At 48.4% G+C, this 20,959-nt stretch overlaps 9 protein-coding genes across 9 annotated transcripts; 4 read left to right on the top strand and 5 right to left on the bottom strand.

Annotated features, from left to right (window-relative positions):
* Nucleotides 1–682: 682 nt before the first annotated feature.
* RhiXN_00022 (Fungal Zn(2)-Cys(6) binuclear cluster domain) lies at nucleotides 683–1,431 on the bottom strand (the record flags this gene model as incomplete). The annotated part of the gene is made up of 3 exons (XM_043319841.1): nucleotides 683–739; nucleotides 814–1,111; nucleotides 1,199–1,431. 3 exons carry the CDS (start codon nucleotides 1,429–1,431, stop codon nucleotides 683–685), a joined length of 588 nt encoding a protein of 195 aa, XP_043178853.1.
* Nucleotides 1,432–2,737: 1,306 nt separating this feature from the next.
* On the bottom strand, nucleotides 2,738–3,650 carry RhiXN_00021 (Fungal specific transcription factor domain; the record flags this gene model as incomplete). Its single annotated transcript, XM_043319840.1, has 4 exons — nucleotides 2,738–2,944; nucleotides 2,997–3,122; nucleotides 3,198–3,471; nucleotides 3,547–3,650. The coding sequence occupies 4 exons, from the start codon at nucleotides 3,648–3,650 to the stop codon at nucleotides 2,738–2,740; spliced, it is 711 nt and encodes a 236-aa protein (XP_043178852.1).
* Nucleotides 3,651–3,990: 340 nt separating this feature from the next.
* Nucleotides 3,991–4,992, bottom strand: RhiXN_00020 (Fungal Zn(2)-Cys(6) binuclear cluster domain; the record flags this gene model as incomplete). Its single annotated transcript, XM_043319839.1, has 5 exons — nucleotides 3,991–4,106; nucleotides 4,159–4,503; nucleotides 4,551–4,810; nucleotides 4,862–4,900; nucleotides 4,949–4,992. The coding sequence occupies 5 exons, from the start codon at nucleotides 4,990–4,992 to the stop codon at nucleotides 3,991–3,993; spliced, it is 804 nt and encodes a 267-aa protein (XP_043178851.1).
* Nucleotides 4,993–5,435: 443 nt separating this feature from the next.
* Nucleotides 5,436–6,860, top strand: RhiXN_00019 (Zinc-binding dehydrogenase; the record flags this gene model as incomplete). The annotated part of the gene is made up of 7 exons (XM_043319838.1): nucleotides 5,436–5,593; nucleotides 5,653–5,657; nucleotides 5,726–5,889; nucleotides 5,953–6,011; nucleotides 6,069–6,421; nucleotides 6,485–6,627; nucleotides 6,684–6,860. The coding sequence occupies 7 exons, from the start codon at nucleotides 5,436–5,438 to the stop codon at nucleotides 6,858–6,860; spliced, it is 1,059 nt and encodes a 352-aa protein (XP_043178850.1).
* A 2,015-nt stretch (nucleotides 6,861–8,875) lies between these two features.
* On the top strand, nucleotides 8,876–9,892 carry RhiXN_00018 (lysophospholipase nte1; the record flags this gene model as incomplete). The annotated part of the gene is made up of 1 exon (XM_043319837.1): nucleotides 8,876–9,892. The coding sequence occupies one exon, from the start codon at nucleotides 8,876–8,878 to the stop codon at nucleotides 9,890–9,892; it is 1,017 nt and encodes a 338-aa protein (XP_043178849.1).
* A 29-nt stretch (nucleotides 9,893–9,921) lies between these two features.
* RhiXN_00017 (CHAT domain protein) lies at nucleotides 9,922–12,859 on the top strand (the record flags this gene model as incomplete). Its single annotated transcript, XM_043319836.1, has 2 exons — nucleotides 9,922–12,018; nucleotides 12,071–12,859. The coding sequence occupies 2 exons, from the start codon at nucleotides 9,922–9,924 to the stop codon at nucleotides 12,857–12,859; spliced, it is 2,886 nt and encodes a 961-aa protein (XP_043178848.1).
* A 337-nt stretch (nucleotides 12,860–13,196) lies between these two features.
* RhiXN_00016 (Fungal Zn(2)-Cys(6) binuclear cluster domain) lies at nucleotides 13,197–15,429 on the bottom strand (the record flags this gene model as incomplete). The annotated part of the gene is made up of 9 exons (XM_043319835.1): nucleotides 13,197–13,328; nucleotides 13,389–13,514; nucleotides 13,571–13,859; nucleotides 13,920–14,125; nucleotides 14,179–14,477; nucleotides 14,523–14,657; nucleotides 14,712–15,241; nucleotides 15,293–15,331; nucleotides 15,386–15,429. The coding sequence occupies 9 exons, from the start codon at nucleotides 15,427–15,429 to the stop codon at nucleotides 13,197–13,199; spliced, it is 1,800 nt and encodes a 599-aa protein (XP_043178847.1).
* Nucleotides 15,430–16,246: 817 nt separating this feature from the next.
* Nucleotides 16,247–17,358, top strand: RhiXN_00015 (feruloyl esterase B; the record flags this gene model as incomplete). Its single annotated transcript, XM_043319834.1, has 9 exons — nucleotides 16,247–16,327; nucleotides 16,536–16,634; nucleotides 16,681–16,834; nucleotides 16,900–16,913; nucleotides 16,985–16,999; nucleotides 17,059–17,082; nucleotides 17,138–17,191; nucleotides 17,252–17,261; nucleotides 17,330–17,358. The coding sequence occupies 9 exons, from the start codon at nucleotides 16,247–16,249 to the stop codon at nucleotides 17,356–17,358; spliced, it is 480 nt and encodes a 159-aa protein (XP_043178846.1).
* Nucleotides 17,359–18,101: 743 nt separating this feature from the next.
* RhiXN_00014 (glycoside hydrolase family 16 protein) lies at nucleotides 18,102–20,203 on the bottom strand (the record flags this gene model as incomplete). The annotated part of the gene is made up of 10 exons (XM_043319833.1): nucleotides 18,102–18,195; nucleotides 18,252–18,421; nucleotides 18,469–18,784; nucleotides 18,837–19,136; nucleotides 19,198–19,321; nucleotides 19,376–19,536; nucleotides 19,590–19,749; nucleotides 19,815–19,930; nucleotides 19,988–20,121; nucleotides 20,177–20,203. The coding sequence occupies 10 exons, from the start codon at nucleotides 20,201–20,203 to the stop codon at nucleotides 18,102–18,104; spliced, it is 1,602 nt and encodes a 533-aa protein (XP_043178845.1).
* Between the last annotated feature and the right edge of the window lie 756 nt (nucleotides 20,204–20,959).

Here is a 20,959-nt window from a genome sequence, read left to right as displayed (position 1 = left end):
ACTTATAAACAGCGTAAGATACATAGCTTTGGGTGATATCATAAACTTTGTGGTTATCATTGGCATATACCAATATGTTTCTGCTATAGATAGTCCCTGAGCAGAGAGACATTATGTTTATGTACCCGATGGAACTGCCGTTCAGCACATATTGTAACTATCCACAAATTTTATTGAATTGAGCTTTGATTGCCATGAGTAGCATTCATTTTTCTTCACAAGCTTTATGTCATTATGAATGCATTCACAGACCCGTTAACCAAGCTCCCGCGGATGTATACATTATAACGCAATATTAGAATCCAATCTAGCTAAGCTAGGTTGAGCAATAAGGGCACATACATTCCCATAAAATTAGACACCCGTAACCTTCATACATGCCTCTCTCAAATCATTCCACAGTGGTGGCCGACACTCCAAGTCGGTCTTGGCCCAAACTTCCATTAATGTAAGCATCATTTCGTTCCCCGCAGCACTGGGATGTGCGCATTCAGGTAAAGAGAGAATGCGCGATGTAATGAGTTGTCGATGAGAACGCTTGGTTGAGGCCACTGCCACCAATTGAATGGTTGCGATGAGTGAAATTGTAGGGCTGAAGGGGCACCACGCGACGACACAACGATCATCGGAATCACTAAAAAACCATCCGGGTTCCGTCCGGGCTTAATTGATTTCACCAGCCTCATGAATCCCGTCTGGGCCCTACTCGAGGATCAAGTGCATGTGCCCCACCCAGTGCCTGTCGTTTTCGAATAATTAGCATCACGACAAGACACTAAAAATATAAAGAAGATTGAGAAAGCGTAAACTCACCATAAGATATACAATTACAGCCTCTCGCCAGCACTGTTGGACGGCCATCCTTGCGACCAAGGACGGATCGTTGCTCTCGCAGGGTGAAACTTGGATTCTTCTGACATCATCCTCAATCTGCGCTAGTAGCCCTGAATCTACAGTGATCCCTGCGGCTGTGGCATTCTTGACAAGTCCATCGATGTAACCAATCAGTAGGATAAACTGATCTGGAATCCCAAAGAGCCATTGCGACCCTTGATTCTCGACTTTCTCCATAAACTCGTTACAGAGATCGAGTGACCAAGGAACATGGTACCTAACATCCACAAAGATAAGTCAATTACTCGCGCGATTACCAAAGCCACTTTGTTTCAATTAAAAGGGTTGAAGAAAATGGACTAACCTACACAAAAGTGGTCTACCAGTCGTAACGCAGATCGCCACATCCGCCGCCACAAAATGACTCAGGTTAAGTCCCCCTTTTAATAAAATGTCCAGCATGTGGGGAGGGCGAGCTGAAGGGCATGCTGCCAGGAATACGGGGAGGGCAGTTTGGAGGAGATCCAGTGTAAGGCGAAGCGGTACCGAACAAAACTTGTAGGGATACCACCTGTTTCGCTTGTTTAGTAAATGCATTGTAAGGTAAGAAGATGACACACTTCTATCATATGGTCTAGCAGTCCATACGCATGTCCTCGTTTATCTTCGCTATGAAGCCACTCTTGCTACCCCAGCGGAGAATTAGAGGCTATCCCGTTTGTGCGATATGCTTCGTAGTAATCACTCGACGAGTAGTTTTGGCCTATGGAAGACGAATGTGGGTGACTGGATTCCAGGAAGGGCGCCGTTTCATTCGAGATCAACGAGGGTCTGAGCCAACTCCCTTGAGGATATGATAGACCTTGTGCTGGAGCAGAGCTTTGGGCAGTCGTAGACACAGAGAATAAAGCTCCTGTTCTGTGGGATGAATGATGGTGTCGTGAACGCTGGTAATGTGGGCAAGGTTAAATTGTTCCCCCAATTATCGAGGATCGGTGGCAATATAGGAACTGAGGAATCTTCGAACAATTCGATAGAGCTCTCGCTGGAGTTTTCCGCTTCGAGAGTGCTCAATGAGCTTGATGATTGTAGCACCGATTTCATTGCTTGTTCGCTCGGAGGTCGCAACCCCGGTTTAGTCTTGACCTTTGCATGTTTTCCGGGACCTTGTATAAACTCATATTTACACTCTGCCCCACTATTCTGACATCTATGGTGCTGTTTAGTCGAGCTTTACGAGTACTGACAGAACCATACCTGAGGCATGTTGGCTTACTCTCGTCACACTTCTTGCGCCTGAATTGCTTCAGAATACTTTCTCTGCTGATGCCATACAACTCACCAAGCCTTACACCTACGGCACCCGGTATGAGATCGAATATGCATAGTAGAGTACGTGAAGTGGAGATTGAGCAATGACCATGATGTATAAATATCGATTTGGCATGATTCCGAAGTGCCGTGCAGGTGTTCATTTTGATGTTATTTCAGGGCTAATTTGATCTCATCGCCCATGGATCGTCAGGGATGGGCGATTCGCGTCGACTCTTGTTTGTGGCATCCTATTGAGGGGCTTGCCCTCGGTCTTTCAACGCCCGAATCCGAGTAGTGAAGATTCCTGATTATTGTAACTCTCTTCATAGAGTAGCAAAAAACTATGCAATATATTATTTGAAACGTGCTTGTCCATCGCAAACATCATATGTATCCCAATATATTTCTGGGAACTAGCGCCACAGCAGTATATATCCATGAAGACTTGATAATGTGATGCCGTCTAGGTCATAAACTAACGATACAAAAGCGCATATAAGCTTTTCAATTATTTGTCCAGCGCGAAGCACCCATAGCCACCGTAACTCAAACTTAATCCCTCGTAATCTAAATCTTGGCCCCTATTGACCTAAATGCCTATGACACGTTGGCATGCCTCTCGCAAGTCTTCCCATCTGGCTGGCCTGCCTTCCATATTCGTTCGCGCCCAAATATCTTCCAGCATGCGAAGCAAGTCATTTCCGGCAACACCGGGGTTGGCGAATTCTGGCATGGAGAGAAAACGCGATATGATAATCTGTCGTCGGTGAGTGGACTTTGTCGTAACTGCACCCGCCTATCCGAAAGAGAGTAAGAGGCGGGAAAATGTGTAGAGCAGGAAAACAAACGATGATCATTGGCATGATTGTAAACACGTCTGGATTGCGTCTGGGCTTAGTCGCTTTCAAAAGTTTCATAAACCCTTTCTGAGCTTTCTTAACTCGATGATCGAGCGCATTCGCTTCCAATAGTACCTTGGGATAGGTTAGAATAGTGATGACAAATCTTTGCGTGCGCCAACTTGCCATGTACAAATAGATAAAGAGTACCTGGCGCCAACACTCTTGCACAACCATTCTCCCGATTGCCAACGACGAATCACTGGTTCTGCACGGCAGAATGTCTATATTACCGATGTCTTCTTCTATCCGTTGAATTATATCCAGGTCGACCGTGGTCCCTGATGCCTGGGCGTCCTTCCAGACCGTCCATGTATGCAATAGCATAACGAACTGATCCGGAATGCCGAATAGCCATCGCAGTCCCAAGTTTTCGTCCTTTGTAAATTCATTACACAACTCGAGGGACCAAGGAACATGGTATCTGTTCCACATGGCAATCAGTAGCATTAAGTAAACTGAGACTCTACTCGGGAGTCTGGAATAGATGGCGACTAACCTGCATAGCAATGGCCTACCGGTCACAACACTGGTAACAACGTCGCATACCGCGAAATGCCCCAGAACGATGTCATCTCTAATTGTAAGCAAAAGGTCCGCCATGTGTGGGGGGTGGGGCGGCGGACATGCGCAAAGAAAAACCGGTGCAGCTGAACGGAGTAGGCTAAGTATGGGTCCGAGAGGTGCTGTGATTGCATGTATGTTCACTAACTGATTGCCTTGCTAATTAGTAACACAAGACAGCAGAATTGAGCTTGACATGCCTCGACTATATGGACCAACGCCGCATTCGCACGTTTCCGCTCGTCTTCACTCGGTGGCCATACCTGTGTTTGGTAACTCATAACGTTTCCCCAGACTTGCTCTCCGAGTGATAAGAGCATTTTTTCACCCCGTTCATCCAAATTTGGGGACTTGGACAGCCTTCTGGCTACTTCGGAGATTAATAGCACCCGGGAGCGGGAAATTTCAGATCCCAAAAATCGGCCGACCACAGTATGTTTGGTCCTGGAGCCGGCTTGAGTGGGTCAAATATCACCAATGGCATCAATTGGGCATCTAGGGACGTTGACAGGTTAAGACGAGATGGGCAACCATATTCTAAACTCACAAGAATGTAAAACAAATACTAGTAGATTGCTATCCACCGTACGATCTAATACTATTGGGCTTTGACAAAAAGCCTCCCCAGGCCCTCGGTCGTCCTCGTCGTCTTCATATTCGCTTGTATCTGTGTCAGGAACCAAGTCAAGTGGAGGGTGCACAGTAGGCCTGGACTGGTCTGACATGTGTTCATTTGAACTGGTTAACAGCGCCGAGTTTGACCGATCATCCACTCGCCAAGCAGAGCCGTCCTTGTCCAGGCTGAACAAGGCGTCGAATAAGCTTGCTTGACCTGACGTTAAAATCCTTGGCAATGGTGAGTACTGAGGGGCCATAGGCGGAGAAAGAATAACTTGGGTTGAAACAGAGTCAAGCGAAGGTATCGCAACTGGCTCGTACAAGAGCGCGCTCCAGTCCGTATCGGGGGGTACCGTAGCCTCAACGGGGGCGCTAGAGAGGGCTCGAATAGCTCAGCAGGTGTTTCCAGACCCTCTGCAACATTGACGAGCTCCGAAGCCTCTTTCAGGCTCGCTTGCTGTTTAGCAAGTAACTTTGCTTGTTCGCTTGGCGGCCTGGGTGCTGGCTTCGTCCGTATTCTGGTACCACGACCTGTCGGTTCAACATATTGATATTCGCAGTTCAGTCCCTTTTGGACGCATCTGTACCACTGGTCAGCGTATTTTGCTAGATTTAATATTGTGACAACTCACTTCAAACACTTTGGCTTCGTCTCATCACATTTCTTGCGTCTGGGATAGTATAAATAGCAAGACAAGTAGAAAAGCGAAAAGGCTCACTTGGTTTTACACGTGGAACACCCAGTGGTGGATCGAAGGGACATGGTGTACGAGAGAATAGGTGAGTAAGCAACATTCGGTGGGTACTATCATTTGTCCGGCGGAGTTCAGATCCAATAATTGAGGATTTCCATTGGCGCTTCCGCTTCCGTCCCGATAATCCACGTGACTATCGGTCACGCGGCGGGCTGGCGATAGGCTAATGTGCATTGCGAAGTACGGTTCGAAATAGCAAGCAAAGAGCGCTGACATGACCTTCACCAACACCTCCACTTATACCTCCACCTGTAATTCTACTTGCGCTTCCTTTGTCACCATCTGGCGGCCAGTCTCTCCAATCGAGTCTATTTTTGAGTACAGTTCCCGCGGCATATGAAATGTCCGGGAATGCTGCGATTCGTATATATGCATCTTGATACTAAAGGCTATCTCTACCAAACGGGCGCTCAAGAATACCCAATCTCACAAAATCCACCTCTCTTGATACATGTCTTCCACTCCAATCATAGCTCAGGCATGGCGTTACCCTGTCAATTTAGAGGCTTGGAACGGTCACAAAAGCCTTGAGCTCCGCGATGTCGAAATCACCCTACCCAAGCGGGACGAGGTTTTAGTGAGGCTACACGCGGCGGCTCTCAACTACAGGTGAGCCAAGTCGGATTTCTAATGAGTTTGCTATTCGAATTTGACTTTTTAAATTATAGGGTATGTAATCTGTAATCATGATTATGTCTTTGTCTAAGCTTGATCTCTTAGGATATTATGATTAGCACTAAGTGTATCGGGGAATCTATTCCAATGGCCCTGATGGTCAAGGTCACGTCCCTTTGAGTGACGGGGCCGGAGAAGTAGTAGCTGTTGGAGAAGGCGTCACACAATGGAAGAAGGGTGACCGAGTTCACTCGTTATTTTTCGAGACATGGTGCGAAGGACCTAACAAGGTAACAGGATTGGGGTTTCCGGCTTGGATCTTGAAGTCTAAGACGAGCTCATTTTATTCTTAGGCAGAACATATGTCATTTTCTGTAGGCGGAAGCACAACGGGGTGTCTCACACAATATAGGTATAGTTCGTTGATGCCAGTCATTGCATATACTAACTACTGCCCAATACAAAATAGGATCTTCGATGCTAAAACCCTCCTCCCCATTCCCTCTCATCTTTCTTACGAAGAAGCCGCCACTATTCCTTGTGCAGCACTGACTGCATGGCATTCATTCTTCGAAAAGCAACCTATAACAAAAGATTCAACCGTGCTGGTCCTTGGTAGCGGGGGAGTTTCCGTTTTCGGAGCCCAATTGGCCAAGGCCACAGGCGCACGAGTTATCGCTACTACATCAAGTACAGAAAAGGAGGATAAGTACAAATCACTCGGAGTCGACGATGTTATCAATTACCGAGAGATACCCCAATGGTGGGAGAAAGTGAGGGAATTGACTGGAGGGCAAGGTGTCGAGCAAGTCCTTGAAGTTGGTGAGACTGGGGTTCCGTGTCTTTTTTTTTTATGCCCTGAATAATGGTGTTTGCTGCATATAGGTGGACAAGGCACTCTGGTTCAGTCTCTTAAGTCTGTCGCACGTCAGGGAATTGTACATGTGATCGGCGCTCTCGCGCAGGGCGAACCTACCGGAGAGACAGTCCAGGATGTGGCCTCGGCGTTGTTATTCGGGCAGGCCACAGTGAGTGACATACCAAACCTTAACCCATAAAATATTAAGACCAAGTATCCTGGTAGATGTCCGGAACGTTCGTTGGCAGCAAGGTGATGTGTGAAAGACTAGACGCTTTCATAGCCGAGCACAAGATTAAGCCAGTTGTTGACCGAGTGTTCGGCTGGGCTGAAGTGCACAATGCATTCGACTATCAACTCAAAGGCTCGCACTTTGGAAAAATAATAATCAAAATTGATTGAGAATCGAATATGTATTCGTAGGCTTATTCCGTATTAAATCCTCCATCCTCATATTATACACTGTGCAGAGCTCCTCTGCTTACGCGTGTCATGTGAATGTGCAACATAGATATATTATAGGTAGTGACGATAGTATATATATATAAGGCCCGTGGGACTGCGAAGGAGTCAAACCGGTGGTTTGGCGGGCGCCCATGCCGCGAAGCAGTGACGAGTGTGAGTCGGACTCCCGGAGACACGAGTGCGACTCATGAGTCGGGTGACCACGAGACTCCCATCGTGATTATATAGGGGTGGGGCTAGGATAAAAAAGTATCGAGCGAGCCAAATGTGCTAGCGAGTGAAGTGGCCACGACTCGCGAGCAAGGGATTACTCGCAATCTTGCGCCATGTGCGTGTAATCTGCGTAAGCGCCGTCCCAAGCCTGCCGCTGTAATGGTCGTACATCTTCGATGCAGTGCATCACCTCATACTTTCCTGGGTAAAGTATTGGTCTGACCTTCCAAATTTACGGGCAGGGGAAACTTTGACATTGGTAGGAGACGACGCCAGGGCACGACGTCGATACCAGGCGTTATGTTCCGCGCCAAAATCCAAGCTTAGCCCAACCAGAATAGCCACCAAGGTAAGCGCATACCCATTGTGTCTATGTGGTTACATAGGAAAGTTTTATAAACCCATGATTGCGCAATCCGACATAATACATTTGATGCTGAAAAAAGCACGCGTCAATCTGAGCACTCCTCGGAGTATGCTGATCAAAATACAGGAAGGAAAGAATCCTACAGATACTGCATGCGCTGTCGAACATGAGGCCTTGGGTATGTTAGAACGAGGAATGCAGCCAGCCTTCCGATTCTATCATTGCAATTGGTTGTCTTGCAGAGTATACCAAGTCAGTTGGGTCACATAACCCTAAAACAATAGACGAGCAAGGCAGAAAGATTGGCTATATTTGAAATTTCAGCATACTGCGGGGTGGTCGGGCACACGTCCTATTCACCTTGACATCATAAACTCAGCTAGAACAGCCTTGTACCGTATATTGGCCACACGACGCTCTCCTATTTATCTATATGTTTGCTACGTTCTTAGTGTACCTGTGTGATAAGCACTGCCCTATGACCCATATGCGGATGGTAGTAGTAATTTGCTAGTGTTCGAATTCGAAAGCCAAGACGTGCCTCGTGGTCGAAACGCTCATCACGCGCACAGCCCTTTCAACGAGTCAGTCCTCGTGTCCGCATATGAATAGAGCAGCACTAATCAACATGGTAGTACAGAGCTGGGCATATGTGCAAGTTGAGATGGTGATTTTGTGGGCAAGACTTTGGTCGATTACACGTAAAGGGGACCCTAGGCTCGGGGTCCAAAGTGGAGATGTAATCTTGGCAAATCCACGTGACCAAAGGCGCTCCTCGATCGTGGTAGAATCTGGTGCACAGCCAAAGGACCTCGGCATAGTGTGCGACATATAGGATTGACATAGGGCGACCAGAATGTGGTTATAGAACTCGGGCGTGATAACCATTGGCGGCGAGGCTATGTCGGCGCCCAGGATGGTGTTCTGACATTGATAAAGAGGAATCGCTCGAGGAAGACATGCAACCATCCCAGCACGCAACCTAGCCAGACTGGAAGCGTCAAAAACAGGATTAAATCGAAACGTCTACCACTGTCTGCCAGCAAGATCATACGGAACTGTGAGGTATTCTTATTTCATGCCGACAGCCCATGTTAACTTGTCTATGAAGACGCAAAACTACACGGGTCAGGCGTAGAGTCGAGTTAATTGACCGTTCCGAGCGCTCTGTTAGTCAAATATTGCACGGGGCACAGTACGTGAGTAGAACTGAGTGTTGGATGCCGACTTTGCGGTCAGGCTAACGAAGACATTTGTACCAAGGCTAAGAACAGACCGGAGAACATCTCAGGGGACAACAAAAGACGTGAAACTACATGAACAAAAATAGAACAACCTATCTCTGATTAGATGGACAACTTGGGTAAGGGTTATGCTAGCCAATGCACCCATTCTCCGTGCACTGACATATGGTGGCATAGGCTACGATGATTTGTGCAAGCAGGGAGAGTTCCACCATCATCGGTTCCTTCGCTTCGGCAACTTGGACGACATTGAAAAAGCGATCGAGTGCGGAAACCGCTCGCTCGATCTGATCACTGAAGAACACCCAGGGATGGCATATCGATTAAATTGTCTAGGAAACTACTACTATCATCGGCATCGGCGTCTCGGACATCTGGACGACTTGAAGAAATCGTTTGAATACCGCGTCCGCGCAACAAGATTGACTCTCGAGAACGATCCGAACTTACCAACTGTGCTGAGTAATCTAGGGATTTCATACCGTCAGCAATATCAACAGGTGGGAGACGTGGCTGACCTGGAGAAAGCGATCGAACACTTTTCTCGTGCACTTGCGCTCACTCCTGACGGCCACCCTGACCTGCCACGCCGCCATGCTGCTCTAGGAGTGTTGTACACAGACCGATATCAACGGATGGGGGACATTACTGACCTGGAGAAAGCGATCGAATGCGACTCTCGCGCACTTGCGCTCACTCCCGACGGCCACCCAGACCTACCAGGCCGCCATGGCAATCTAGGAGTGTCGTACGCAGACCGATATCGACGGATGGGGGACATTAACGACCTGGAGAAAGCGATCGAATGCCACTCTCGTGCACTTGCGCTCACTCCCGACGGCCACCCTGACCTGCCAGACCCTCATGGCAATCTAGGAGTGTCGTACAGAGACCGATATCAACGGATGGGAGACATTAACGACCTGGAGAAAGCGACCGAACACTCGTCTCGTGCACTTGCGCTCACTCCCGACGGCCACCCTGGCCTGCCACGCCGCCATGCTGCTCTAGGAGCGTCGTACACAGACCGATATCAACGGATGGGGGTCATTACTGACCTGGGAAAGCGATCGAATGTCACTCTCGTGCACTTGCGCTCACTCCCGACGGCCACCCAGACCTGCCACACCGCCATGGCAATCTAGGAGTGTCGTACGCAGACCGATATCGACGGATGGGGGACATTAACGACCTGGAGAAAGCGATCGAATGCCACTCTCGTGCACTTGCGCTCACTCCCGACGGCCACCCTGGCCTGCCACACCGCCATGCTGCTCTAGGAGTGTCGTACACAGACCGATATCAACGGATGGGGGACATTGCAGACCTGGAGAAAGCGATCGAATGTCACTCTCGTGCACTCGCGCTCACTCCCGACGGCCACCCGGACCTGCCACGCCACCATGGCAATCTAGGATTGTCGTACGGACACCGATATCAACGGATGGGGGACATTACCGACCTGGAGAAAGCGACCGAACACTTGTCTCGTGCACTTGCGCTCACTCCCGACGGCCACCCTGACCTGCCAGACCGTCATGGCAATCTAGGAGTGTCGTACACAGACCGATATCAACGGATGGGAGACATTGCCGACCTGGAGAAAGCGACCGAACACTCGTCTCGTGCACTTGCGCTCACTCCCGACGGCCACACTGGCCTGCCACGCCGCCATGCTGATCTAGGAGGATCGTACAGAGACCGATATCGATTGATGGGGGACACTACTGACCTAGAGAAAGCGATCGAATGCGACTCTCGCGCACTTGCGCTCACTCCCGATGGCCATCCAGACCTGCCAGACCGCCATGGCAATCTAGGATTGTCGTACGGAGACCGATATCGACGGATGGGGGACATTACCGACCTGGAGAAAGTGATCGAACACTCGTCTCGTGCACTTGCGCTCACTCCCGACGGCCACCCTGGCCTGCCACGCCGCCATGCTGATCTAGGAGGATCGTACAGAGACCGATATCAACGGATGGAGGACATTAACGACCTGGAGAAAGCGATCGAATGCCACTCTCGTGCACTTGCGCTCACTCCCGACGGCCACCCTTACCTGCCACACTGCCATGCTGCTCTAGGAGCGTCGTACACAGACCGATTTCAACGGATGTGGGACATTACCGCCCTGGAGAAAGCGATCGAATGCCACTCTCGTGCACTTGCGCTCACTCCCGACGGCCACCCAGACCTGCCACGCCGCCATACTGCTCTAGGAGTGTCGTACAGAGACCGATATCGATTGAGGTGGGACATTAACGACCTAGAGAAAGCGATCGAATGCGACTCTCGTGCACTTGCGCTCACTCCCGACGGTCACCCAGACTTGTCTTTGCGACGATACAAAATGGCCATATCCTATCACGAACAATATCAGAACACAGACGATCCATCCCATCTTCATGCCTGCCTCACTTCCTTTCGCCAGTCCTCCAAGTTATCATCTGCGGCACCACGCGATGTATTTGACAATGCTCTTCGTTGGGCAAACCTCGCATTCGAGCATCCTTATCTCAATCCCCTCGAGGCTTTACGCGAGGCTATGGACCTTTTGCCTCATTTTATCTGGCTAGGCGCCACCACCGCTCAGCGCTATCACGATCTGGTTTTAATCGAGAATCTCGCCGTAAGAGCCAGTGCTACTGCTATCCGGTCCTCCAAGTGCGCCACGGGTCTTGAGTGGCTAGAACATGGGCGATGCATTGTTTGGAATCAGTCCCTCGTGCTTCGGTCTCCTCTCGACAACCTTAAAGCGTCTCACCCAGTACTCGCCGCTCAGCTTCATGCGGTCTCCGCGCAGCTCCATCATGCCAACTCTGGGTCTCCACCCCTCGAATCCGTCGATGATGCTCCCGAACATAGACATCGTTTAGCAAAGGAATATAGTCATTTGCTAGCCCAGGCACGCTCATTTCCTGGGTTCGAAGACTTTCTGCAACCCACAAAAGCTACCGGCCTGATGCGGGCGGCTCGACACGGACCTGTGGTTGTGATCAATTGTCACCAGAACGACTGCGATGCGCTAGTGATTGTGCCCGGACAAGATCACATCGGGCACGTCTCTCTTCCTAATTACACGCAATATAAAGCACAGAATGGCTGGTCAGAGATAGAACAACTGCTGTGCAACAAGTCACTTCGAGAGCGTGGGTTCAAGCCCAAGGGTGGCCGGGTACGAGAGCCCGACCCAGACATCGGGTCCGTACTTGCAGATCTCTGGAACGGCCTAGTGAAGCCAGTGCTTGAACACCTGGGATATCTGGTATGTTCGGCCAGATGTCAACGATGCATTAGCGTTAACTCTAATTTTGTAGGCCGACCATACCACCGACCCACTCCCACATATCACATGGTGCCCTACCGGCGCACTCTCCTTCTTGCCGCTACACGCAGCCGGCGACTATGACCAGCCCCGATCAAGAGTGTTCGATTACGTTGTATCGTCCTATACCCCGACGCTTACTGCTCTGCTCGCCTCTGCGCCAACCGTGGCGAATCGAGCTCCTCGTGTGCTTGCTGTTGGACAAATGGCTACGTCTGGCTACAGCCAGCTACCAGGCACAGCCAGGGAACTCGCATCTATCAAGACTCATACGCAGGATCGGGCCGAGTACTCGCAGCTCACCGGCAGCAAAGCGACCGCGACGGCTGTACTTGACGCGATGGAGGAGCATGACTGGGTACACCTTGCTTGCCATGCTCATCAGAACGTGACCGACCCGACCAAGAGCGGGTTCTTCCTGCATGGCGGGAGGTTGGACCTTGCTGCGATCAACCAACGATCTTTTAGGAACAAGGGACTGGCGTTCCTATCGGCCTGCCAAACGGCGACAGGGGACGAGAAACTACCGGACGAAGCGATCCACCTTGCGTCGGGGATGCTGATGGCGGGATATCGGAGTGTGATCGCGACGAAGTGGTCTGTGATGGACGAAGACGCACCGGTGGTGGCGGATGCGGTGTACGGGCAGCTAATGAAGGATGGGGATATAGGAAATGGACAGGCAGGGAGGGCGTTGCACAATGCTGTGGCAGTACTGCGAGAGAAGGTGGGAGAGAGAAACATTGCGCGATGGGCGTCATATATCCATATAGGGTCGTAGGGAGGCGGAAAATCCGGGATATGTTGAACATCGCCAAAGGGCCCCGACGATTGGACTTTCTGTAGGGAGCTGCTGCCTCAGTGCCCCGATATTTATTCGTGCTTCGCACCGGATTTTCTGGCTCTAATAGCAATTGACGGTTGGGACATAATGAGCATTTTATGTAGATTCTTCGCTATTCATAACATCATACCACGTCAAATGAACTCATTAACTATCCTATGTGTTAGAACATGCTATACTAAACGCATGAATAGTTCATTAGAAAGAAAGACCTATACACCCGTAATCCTCCTGCATGCCTCCCTGAGATCACCCCATCGTGCAGCCCTACCCTCTAAGCTTGTGCGCGCCCAGACATCTTGTACCATCCGGAATAAATCGCTTCCTGCTGTGTTGGGCTGAGCACAGTCGGGCAGTTGTAGTATCCGGGAGCATATAACTCGTCGGTGGGATGCTCTGATACTCGCTACTCCAGCCTAGATATCTGACTGTGAGCACAAGTTCTAATGATAGCACTGGGACGTACAATGACCGTGGGAATTGCCGCAAAAGTATCAGTGTTTCTGTGAGGATTAGTGTTCTTCAATAATCCTATGAACGATCGCACAGATCGTTTGACTCGTGTGTCGGTAGCAGGGACTCCACACAACGCCTGAAAACATCGGGTATTTAATACTAGATCTACAAAATAAGAGGAGCAATAGCAACGAACCATGTAGAGATAATATGCATGGCTTCACGCCAACATTCTTGCACAACCATTCTTCCTATCCTCAGCATAGGATCTTTACTCTCAGGTGGTGCAATCCTCATAGTAATATAGTCTTCAATTTGTTGAATCATGTCCTCTGTGGCATTTCCATCCTCCTTTAGCTCATCCATATATGCGACGAGCATGATATATTGGTCCGGCATCCCGCATAACCATCGCAGCCCATAGCTCTCTTGCATTTTCTCTAGCTCTTCACGCAGCTGCAAGCCCCGCGGGACATGGTACCTTCCGTTTGCAATTGACACTCAGTCATCAGACTCGATTCTATGAGATCAATCGACTCACTTGCCAAACGTCGAGTTTCCGGTAGCAACGCTGAAGACAATATCAAGCCCAGCGAAAAGCCTAGTGTTTAATCTAGGATCGCTTAATAAACTGGTTAAATGGGGCGGATGTGGCGGCGGGAAAGCCGCCAAAAACACTGGAGTTGCGAGCCGGAGAACGCTGAGGGTCGCAGATAGTGGAGAAGAATATACTAGGATACCTAGCATCTACAATGCTGAGCTAGCATACATATATGAACTCAGACGTGTAGAGGGCTTACCTCTAGTGTATTATCTAGCGCCGAGTTTGCTCGCTGCCTTTCCGCTTCGTTCGCAAGGCATTGACTGTTTTGAGCCGTGTACCCCGTTAGGGTAACCGATATTTGCTCAACTAGCAGCCCAATCATTTGTTTGAGATGTTCTTCCACTACCCACGATTTGGATAACGAGCTCATTATTTGGGAAATCAGTAGTATCCGTGAGCGAGAAGTTGGATAGGCGAGTTGATCAATTAAGGCTTGCTTTGTTTTGTTCACTATCGTAAGTGGCTCAAAGACGGTAAGGGGAATCCATTGAGCATCTAAACAGAGTTAGGCGGGCGATGCGCACAAAAAAGGATGCTTACATGATTGTAGAGCGAATGCCAGAAGATTACTGTCTACACCCCGACCCAATTTTATCGGGGATAAACAAAATAACTGCCTGACAAATTTAATATCGGCCTCTTCCAATTCGTCTGTTTCAGATGAGGAGTTCCGGTCTAATTCATGCGCGTACGCGATAGCTAGATAAGACTAAGATGGATATGACTTACAAGTAGTGCCATCCGAGTCGACGCAGGAGGAGGGATGTGCTATCATGTGCGTCGGGGGTACAATAGGAATTGACAATGTCGGGGATGAGGAACCAATCTCGCCGAGGCTGAATAAGGCATCAAATAAAATCGCTTGACCAGATGTTAAATTACTTCCTGACATGGACCCTTGGGGAACCAAGTTCGGATCTGGCAAGAGCAGGAGGGCCTGGCCAGTAAGTGGATCTAGGGAGAACGTGTCTTTCTGTGGTTGGGCTGGGTACTGCTGGATTATATCATCCCAGGTGATGTTTGGTGACAGCGGTGCACAGAGAGATGGATTGAAGAGCTGATCGAATAGCGCAGAAAGAGTATGTGCGTTGGCATTTTTGTGGAGCTTGGAAGCGGTTGCTAAATGAAGTTCTTTCTCTTTCTGCAGTTTCTTCAGCTGTTCGCTTTGGGGTCTTGGTGCAGGTCTTGTTCTCTTCTTGGTGCTCCTCCCGGTAGGCGCCAGGTACTCGTACTCGCAATTACCCCCGGTTTTTGTACATCTATATATAGCCCCCGTGAGCGATTATATTCAACCATAATTAAAAACGTACCGGAGACACTTTGGTTTCGCCTCGTCGCATTTCTTGCGTCTGTGTCCCATCAATATTCAGAACCAAGGCCATAGTTTAGCGTGGTATACTTACCTTGATTTGCATGCGTAGCAGCCAGTAGTAGAGCGAATAGACATGTTTCGTACAAGGAAAGTTGGATGAGTGTTGCATAGACCGTATGCATAGCTTACGACTATATGAGTTCTCGTTCTAATTTCGATCCCTGAGTCGGCGCTTGGGAGCGGAACTTGTCACGCGCGATCATTTGCAACGAATCGTCCTCAGGCTATTTCAACTCAATTCCGTCCGCCGTGAAGTTGTGGCGGCTCGGGCAACGGATTAACTCCTTCTTTGTTTGCCAATCGCCAAACTACCTGATATATAATTAAGACCCGCCGCGACTCCCTTTTACATCATCATGGGTGTCAACAAACTTCGTGCATGCAACTACTTGTGTCAAAGCGGGCCTGTAAATGTCTGCACCGAATTAATTTATTCTGCGTCTGTTTAGTACGCTGTACCCGTTCCAGAGACCTTGGCAGATCTTGTGGGCTAACAACGATCGTGTAAGTTTGGCAGCCATGAAACTGACTATACCTACTCTAAACTTTAATCCCGTTTGTTGACCATGACTCAGGCGTATGACCGGTGCGCTTCGGACCACAATTCGATCATGCTGTAGTATGTGGTGCTGGGATGTTACTGTAGGAAATACGTAGAGCTCAGGAGCTGCCCGGCGCATTCGTTGCACGACTGACCCGCGCCCAGGAGGGGGGAGGATGGAGAGAGGAATCCAGCGCCATTGATAGAATACAGAACAAGGGAGGAGAATATATACACTAAAGGCAAGTTTAAGGGTAGAAATATGACACCAGTAAACAGGTGCTGCGTACCGCGCTTTCTAACAACCAGACTAATACACACGTATTTCATACAGCAACCGCGTATCGCCCAATGTACTCTATACGGAATTTTTGGCTGGTCTACATCATGTTACAGCAGTTGAATGCAAGTCTACGCAGACATTTTGCTGCGGTGCGCAGTATAAACGTTCATCGGTTGTTGGGGCGATCAAATTTGTGCAAAATGGTGTCTGCAACGACCTCAAGACTCATATGACGATCAAAGTAAAATGATCCTTGTAGGTTGTATATATAAAGAACACGTCTGGTTCAATTGACCCATCACACCAAAAATAATTTTGTTCATATTCCAACTACTGCATTTCTATGTCTCTCATCAGCATAAACGCGAGCCTAAGCTCAACCGCTCCAAATTGTACCGCACTCCTAGACTTGGCGCCAAGACTTATACCCGGGCTTCGGCCATTCATCGCGCAAACGTAGGTCATCACTCCCAGCTCTCCAAATGCCTGTTTTGAGTTATAGTTCAACACATACCCAGCTGGTACAAACTTTACTTTGGACAAAGGCTCCGTCCCGGACCTGGCGGAGTTTTGTCGATTCACCGCGCAGTACAATACCTTGTCTTCGTCCTCACTCCAGTTTGAAGTTTGGATGCCAATGGTTGAAAATTGGAATGGTGCGTGTATTGTTGTTATTTCGTATCATCTATCAGCTAATCAAATTGACTCTCACTAATTTTAGGTCGCTTTGCGCACGTAAGCAACTTTGTTGGCTTGTGGCCCCACCTTGACATTAGCTGAGTTCATTATATTTGATAATTACACAGGTCGGAAACGGCGTGGTATGTTCTCCGCATTTAGTACCTTGGTTTGTTGATGCTAAAACATAGGTGTGCAAAAGGATTCGGGATCAATTTCTTATTTGGTGAGTATGAGACTCACTACATATTAGATGAGGCGGCCAACTAAGCCTCCTCTAGTACATGGGCGTTCCGTTGACTAAATACGGATTTGCGGTTGCCAGTACAAACGCGGTAAGTTTGCTTTCATTTTTGATATGGGCTGTTTCAGAGGACTTACTTTGTCATTCACAGGACATAACGGGTATGAAACAAAGTATTTGTTTGCAAGGTAAATTGCTGACCTCCTTAATCAATCGATTGTACCAACAGAACTAGCTTGGATGGAACTTTTGCCATGAATGACCCTGAGACGCAGGTGTGTTGAATAAAATGTCTAAAACCCAAAATCAATCCTTACATTTATGTAGTTTGACTTTGGATACTGTGCCGTTCATCTGAGTACCATATTTTCAAAGATAATAGTGGGGGAGTATTATCAACAGAACACGTCTTGTAACTGCTGGTTTGGGTGCTCCGCTGGTGGTAAACAAGGCAAGTCCAATATAACGCTCAATTGTAGATTTCATTCTTAACTTGATATAGGGATGAGAGCTGTACAAGGGTTTCCAGAGGATTTTGATGGCGCATTGACTGGGGCACGTGAGTACCCCACAAGTACCTACTTCCGTGCATGTATTAACGTCTTTGTAGCGGCTCAATTCCTTTCCAGACAGTCAGTTTTATGGTCAAAGACTGAAATTTGAAAATGAACAACTCAAATTTTGACAATACAGGAATGGATGGGACATTCATACCGGGGAGCTTAATATCGACGGCTATGCCCCGGGGGAGACTATTCCGACTTCTTTTTTTTCCTCTCTGGGCCAAAGAAGTCACCTCACAACGTGTGTAACTCAAGAGTTTTCTTGCGATTCATAGTCACAAAGACTGTAAATAACTTCTTTTATCTCAAAAGCACTGGGCCCCCTCACAAACTAGTACGAACTTGGCAAAGGATAACCTTGAAGTGAGGTTGCTGTATATATTATGAGAATCGCATTTCTACTAATCAGAAATAAGATTAAATGGAATAAAGGATCCCTTAGCACTGATCAATCAACCTATTCTTGGGAACTCTTTGTTTGTAGTCATCGACCCAGGTGGTTATATTGGGGTTTGTGTATGCTTCTACATACCTATATGGGATATAAAGTCAGGGAACCGTGGTGGTTATGAGTCAAATTGTACGAACGTATTGATGTAATCGGCTGTTGGATATTCTTTAGGGTTGCACCCTATGTTCCATTTTCCAGAGGGTTGATACACTCGAACATAATCTACCAGCATATAGGCAGGGAACACCAGGTGCTCAAGGTCAATCGGCCCGAAGTTATAAGACATGCCCAGATTGAGCAGAATATACTAAAAGGCTTAGCAAAAATCACACTGCTAGCATCTTGGTATCTCACCATGGGCTCCGGCGGCACCGGTCGTGGTCCAATTTGCATTGCCGAATCCGGTCCCAGGCCGGCAGCTTTGACCGTGAACACCGGGGAGTTATCAGTCACCCATTGTATATAACCATCGTTGCCAGTCTTGTACTCTGTTCCATAAGTCTGGAAGCATCCTCCGCTAGCGGTATAGCACTGTTGATTTGTGTTGGTGATGACCGAAGTCGTTCGCTGTCGCTCGTTTCCAATAAACGTGTTCAGATGAGAATTCTCCTGGTCATATATAACCAGGTTTGTGGCGTTATCCCAGCGAAAAGCAGCGTTGAAAGGTGCCCTAGTGATGCAACTTGTTAAAAACCGTATCACTATGCAGAGCTCATACTGACCATTGCCCACTCTGGCTGACGTGGCCAATGAGGGTGCTTGTATCGACAGCCGCCTCAAACACATCAATTTCAGGCGCACTCCGGCCTATATAGCTCCCGTCTGCCCTCTTTGGCCCCGGGTGAACCATTTGCCTACCATCAGTTCCATCAGACTCGGAGGTACAAGTACAGGCTGAGAGCCGTTGACCTGGAAGATACGACATCTCTCCATTCGTTCCAGTAGGCCCACCAACATGAGCAGCAGCTGGGAGATTTGTTCTCGGATCAGTTTGATTCGCAAGTGTTCCGACATCACAAGTGCTTTGGGTGTAGAGTGATAGCTTAGTATTCATAGCTACACAACTAGAGATATGAGACTAACTCGTATGTATAGGGCCATGTTCCTTCGAGGGAGGCGCCATAGCCAGCCCGACCGAGGTTGCCCATCATCCAAAATGCCGGCCAAAGACCAAATACATTGGAAGCCCCAGGAAGTGATATATTGGCTACATGAGTGAGTTGCAGTTTGCTCAATACGGCTGTAAAAATTATATATTTACCTTCAATATATCCCTCGGTAAAACAAAACTTATTCCACGTCGATAGCACGCCACCAGTATAGTTCATGTCGTGGTTGCTCCTCTGGTCCAGATCGATGCGTAGCGAGCCACCGGTAGTGGTGACCTGAGCGGGGTCATACCATTCGATGTTGTTTGTTACCCTACGAGCGACATCAATAAATTCAATGTCACTACGAAGCAGTAACGCACGTACCAATAGTGAAGGTCAACTGCTTCCCAGTAGGGGTCATCGCCAGGATAAAAACTTCTACCTTCTACGTTAAATTCGTCGCTAAAAACCAAGTCATACGTTGTTCCGTCCACGTGAGATGCGCGAGTATATGCGGACTTCGGCGTATCTCTATCAATAAGTCCTGTGTCCGTATTAATCAGCTAATAAGCGATCTGTAAACTTGCACTACAAATCGTGTGATCATACCTCGAAATCCCGGGATCTCTGGGACCTGCCCGCTGGCATTGATCCCGCCCAGATTATATGCACCGAGGGTGGAAAGCTGAGCATTTGACAGGTACGTTATGATGGGATATCCAGCACTAAGCCCAACATACTAGTGAGTAAATAGTTCTAGCAGATCTTGGACAGCTACGTACAAAAGCATCAGAACTGAAATGATTAAGATCGCTAAGCAGCCGACATTATATAGCCCACGCATCGAGAATGATACATGTCGGTCAAGTTTTCGGTCTCTGGCCGGGTCAGGATTGTGTAGATGATCATCGGGTTCCTACGTTACATGCATAAAAGCTACCGTTATGCACAGTACTGAAAGGTCTACCTACTATATCATCATCGATAACTGATCCCATGCCCCAACGAGCTGGATCAGGGCCTAAGGCATACGCTCTTGAAAAATAAGGTTTGAGAGGGTTTGCTGTCGGACTCGGATTTTCCGTTTGATTGCGAAGGTGGGTTCAAAGCTCCTTGGAGCATCTACACACCGTAAATTCAGTCAAAACTCTCGCTATGCCTATACTGCATTCTGAATCCCACCTGAAGAGGCTGGTGGCGCGCGATTGCCGGCCTAATCGGTCCTCTTTCTGGAGATTCTGAGTGCACCCATTTTAGAGACGCTGGGAGCGAGTTGCTTGAGATGTTCGGGCCTGTCATATCAGGCCCAACACTTGAATCTCCTGCATTACCCAAAGCGGAAGATTTGAGTATGAGCCATCCATAGTATTGGCACTATGCTATGGACGGTCCGGGTTATAGAAAGGGAATGAGCCGCTAAAAGTGAGGGTAAAAAAATCGCAAATTCTAACCGGAGATATTTGGTCGAAGCCAGTTCTTTTTTCTTCATTAAGTGAGTCTTGTAGTTGTAGGTAGGGGATTGGAAGGAAGGTTGAACGACCATCCTTTCTGAGTATGTTGATATATGATTTAGTCGCAAAATCTAAAAAGATCCAAGGACTGTGAAGTCGCAAGAGAGTGCTGAGTTTGTTTCTGTATCTGAATGTACAATAGTCTGCAGGGAGATAGACGCATAACTCGAGCTGCCTCGAGAATTAGTACGCATAGGACCAGGATTGAATTTCAAGTCGCGTGGCGCGTCGGGTATTTGGCCG

This window comes from Rhizoctonia solani, chromosome 4, assembly GCF_016906535.1.
Source record: "Rhizoctonia solani chromosome 4, complete sequence".
Classification (NCBI taxonomy): Eukaryota; Fungi; Basidiomycota; class Agaricomycetes; order Cantharellales; family Ceratobasidiaceae; genus Rhizoctonia; species Rhizoctonia solani.
Note: the sequence above shows the minus strand (reverse complement) of the source record. Positions and strands in the feature narration are given on the sequence as shown.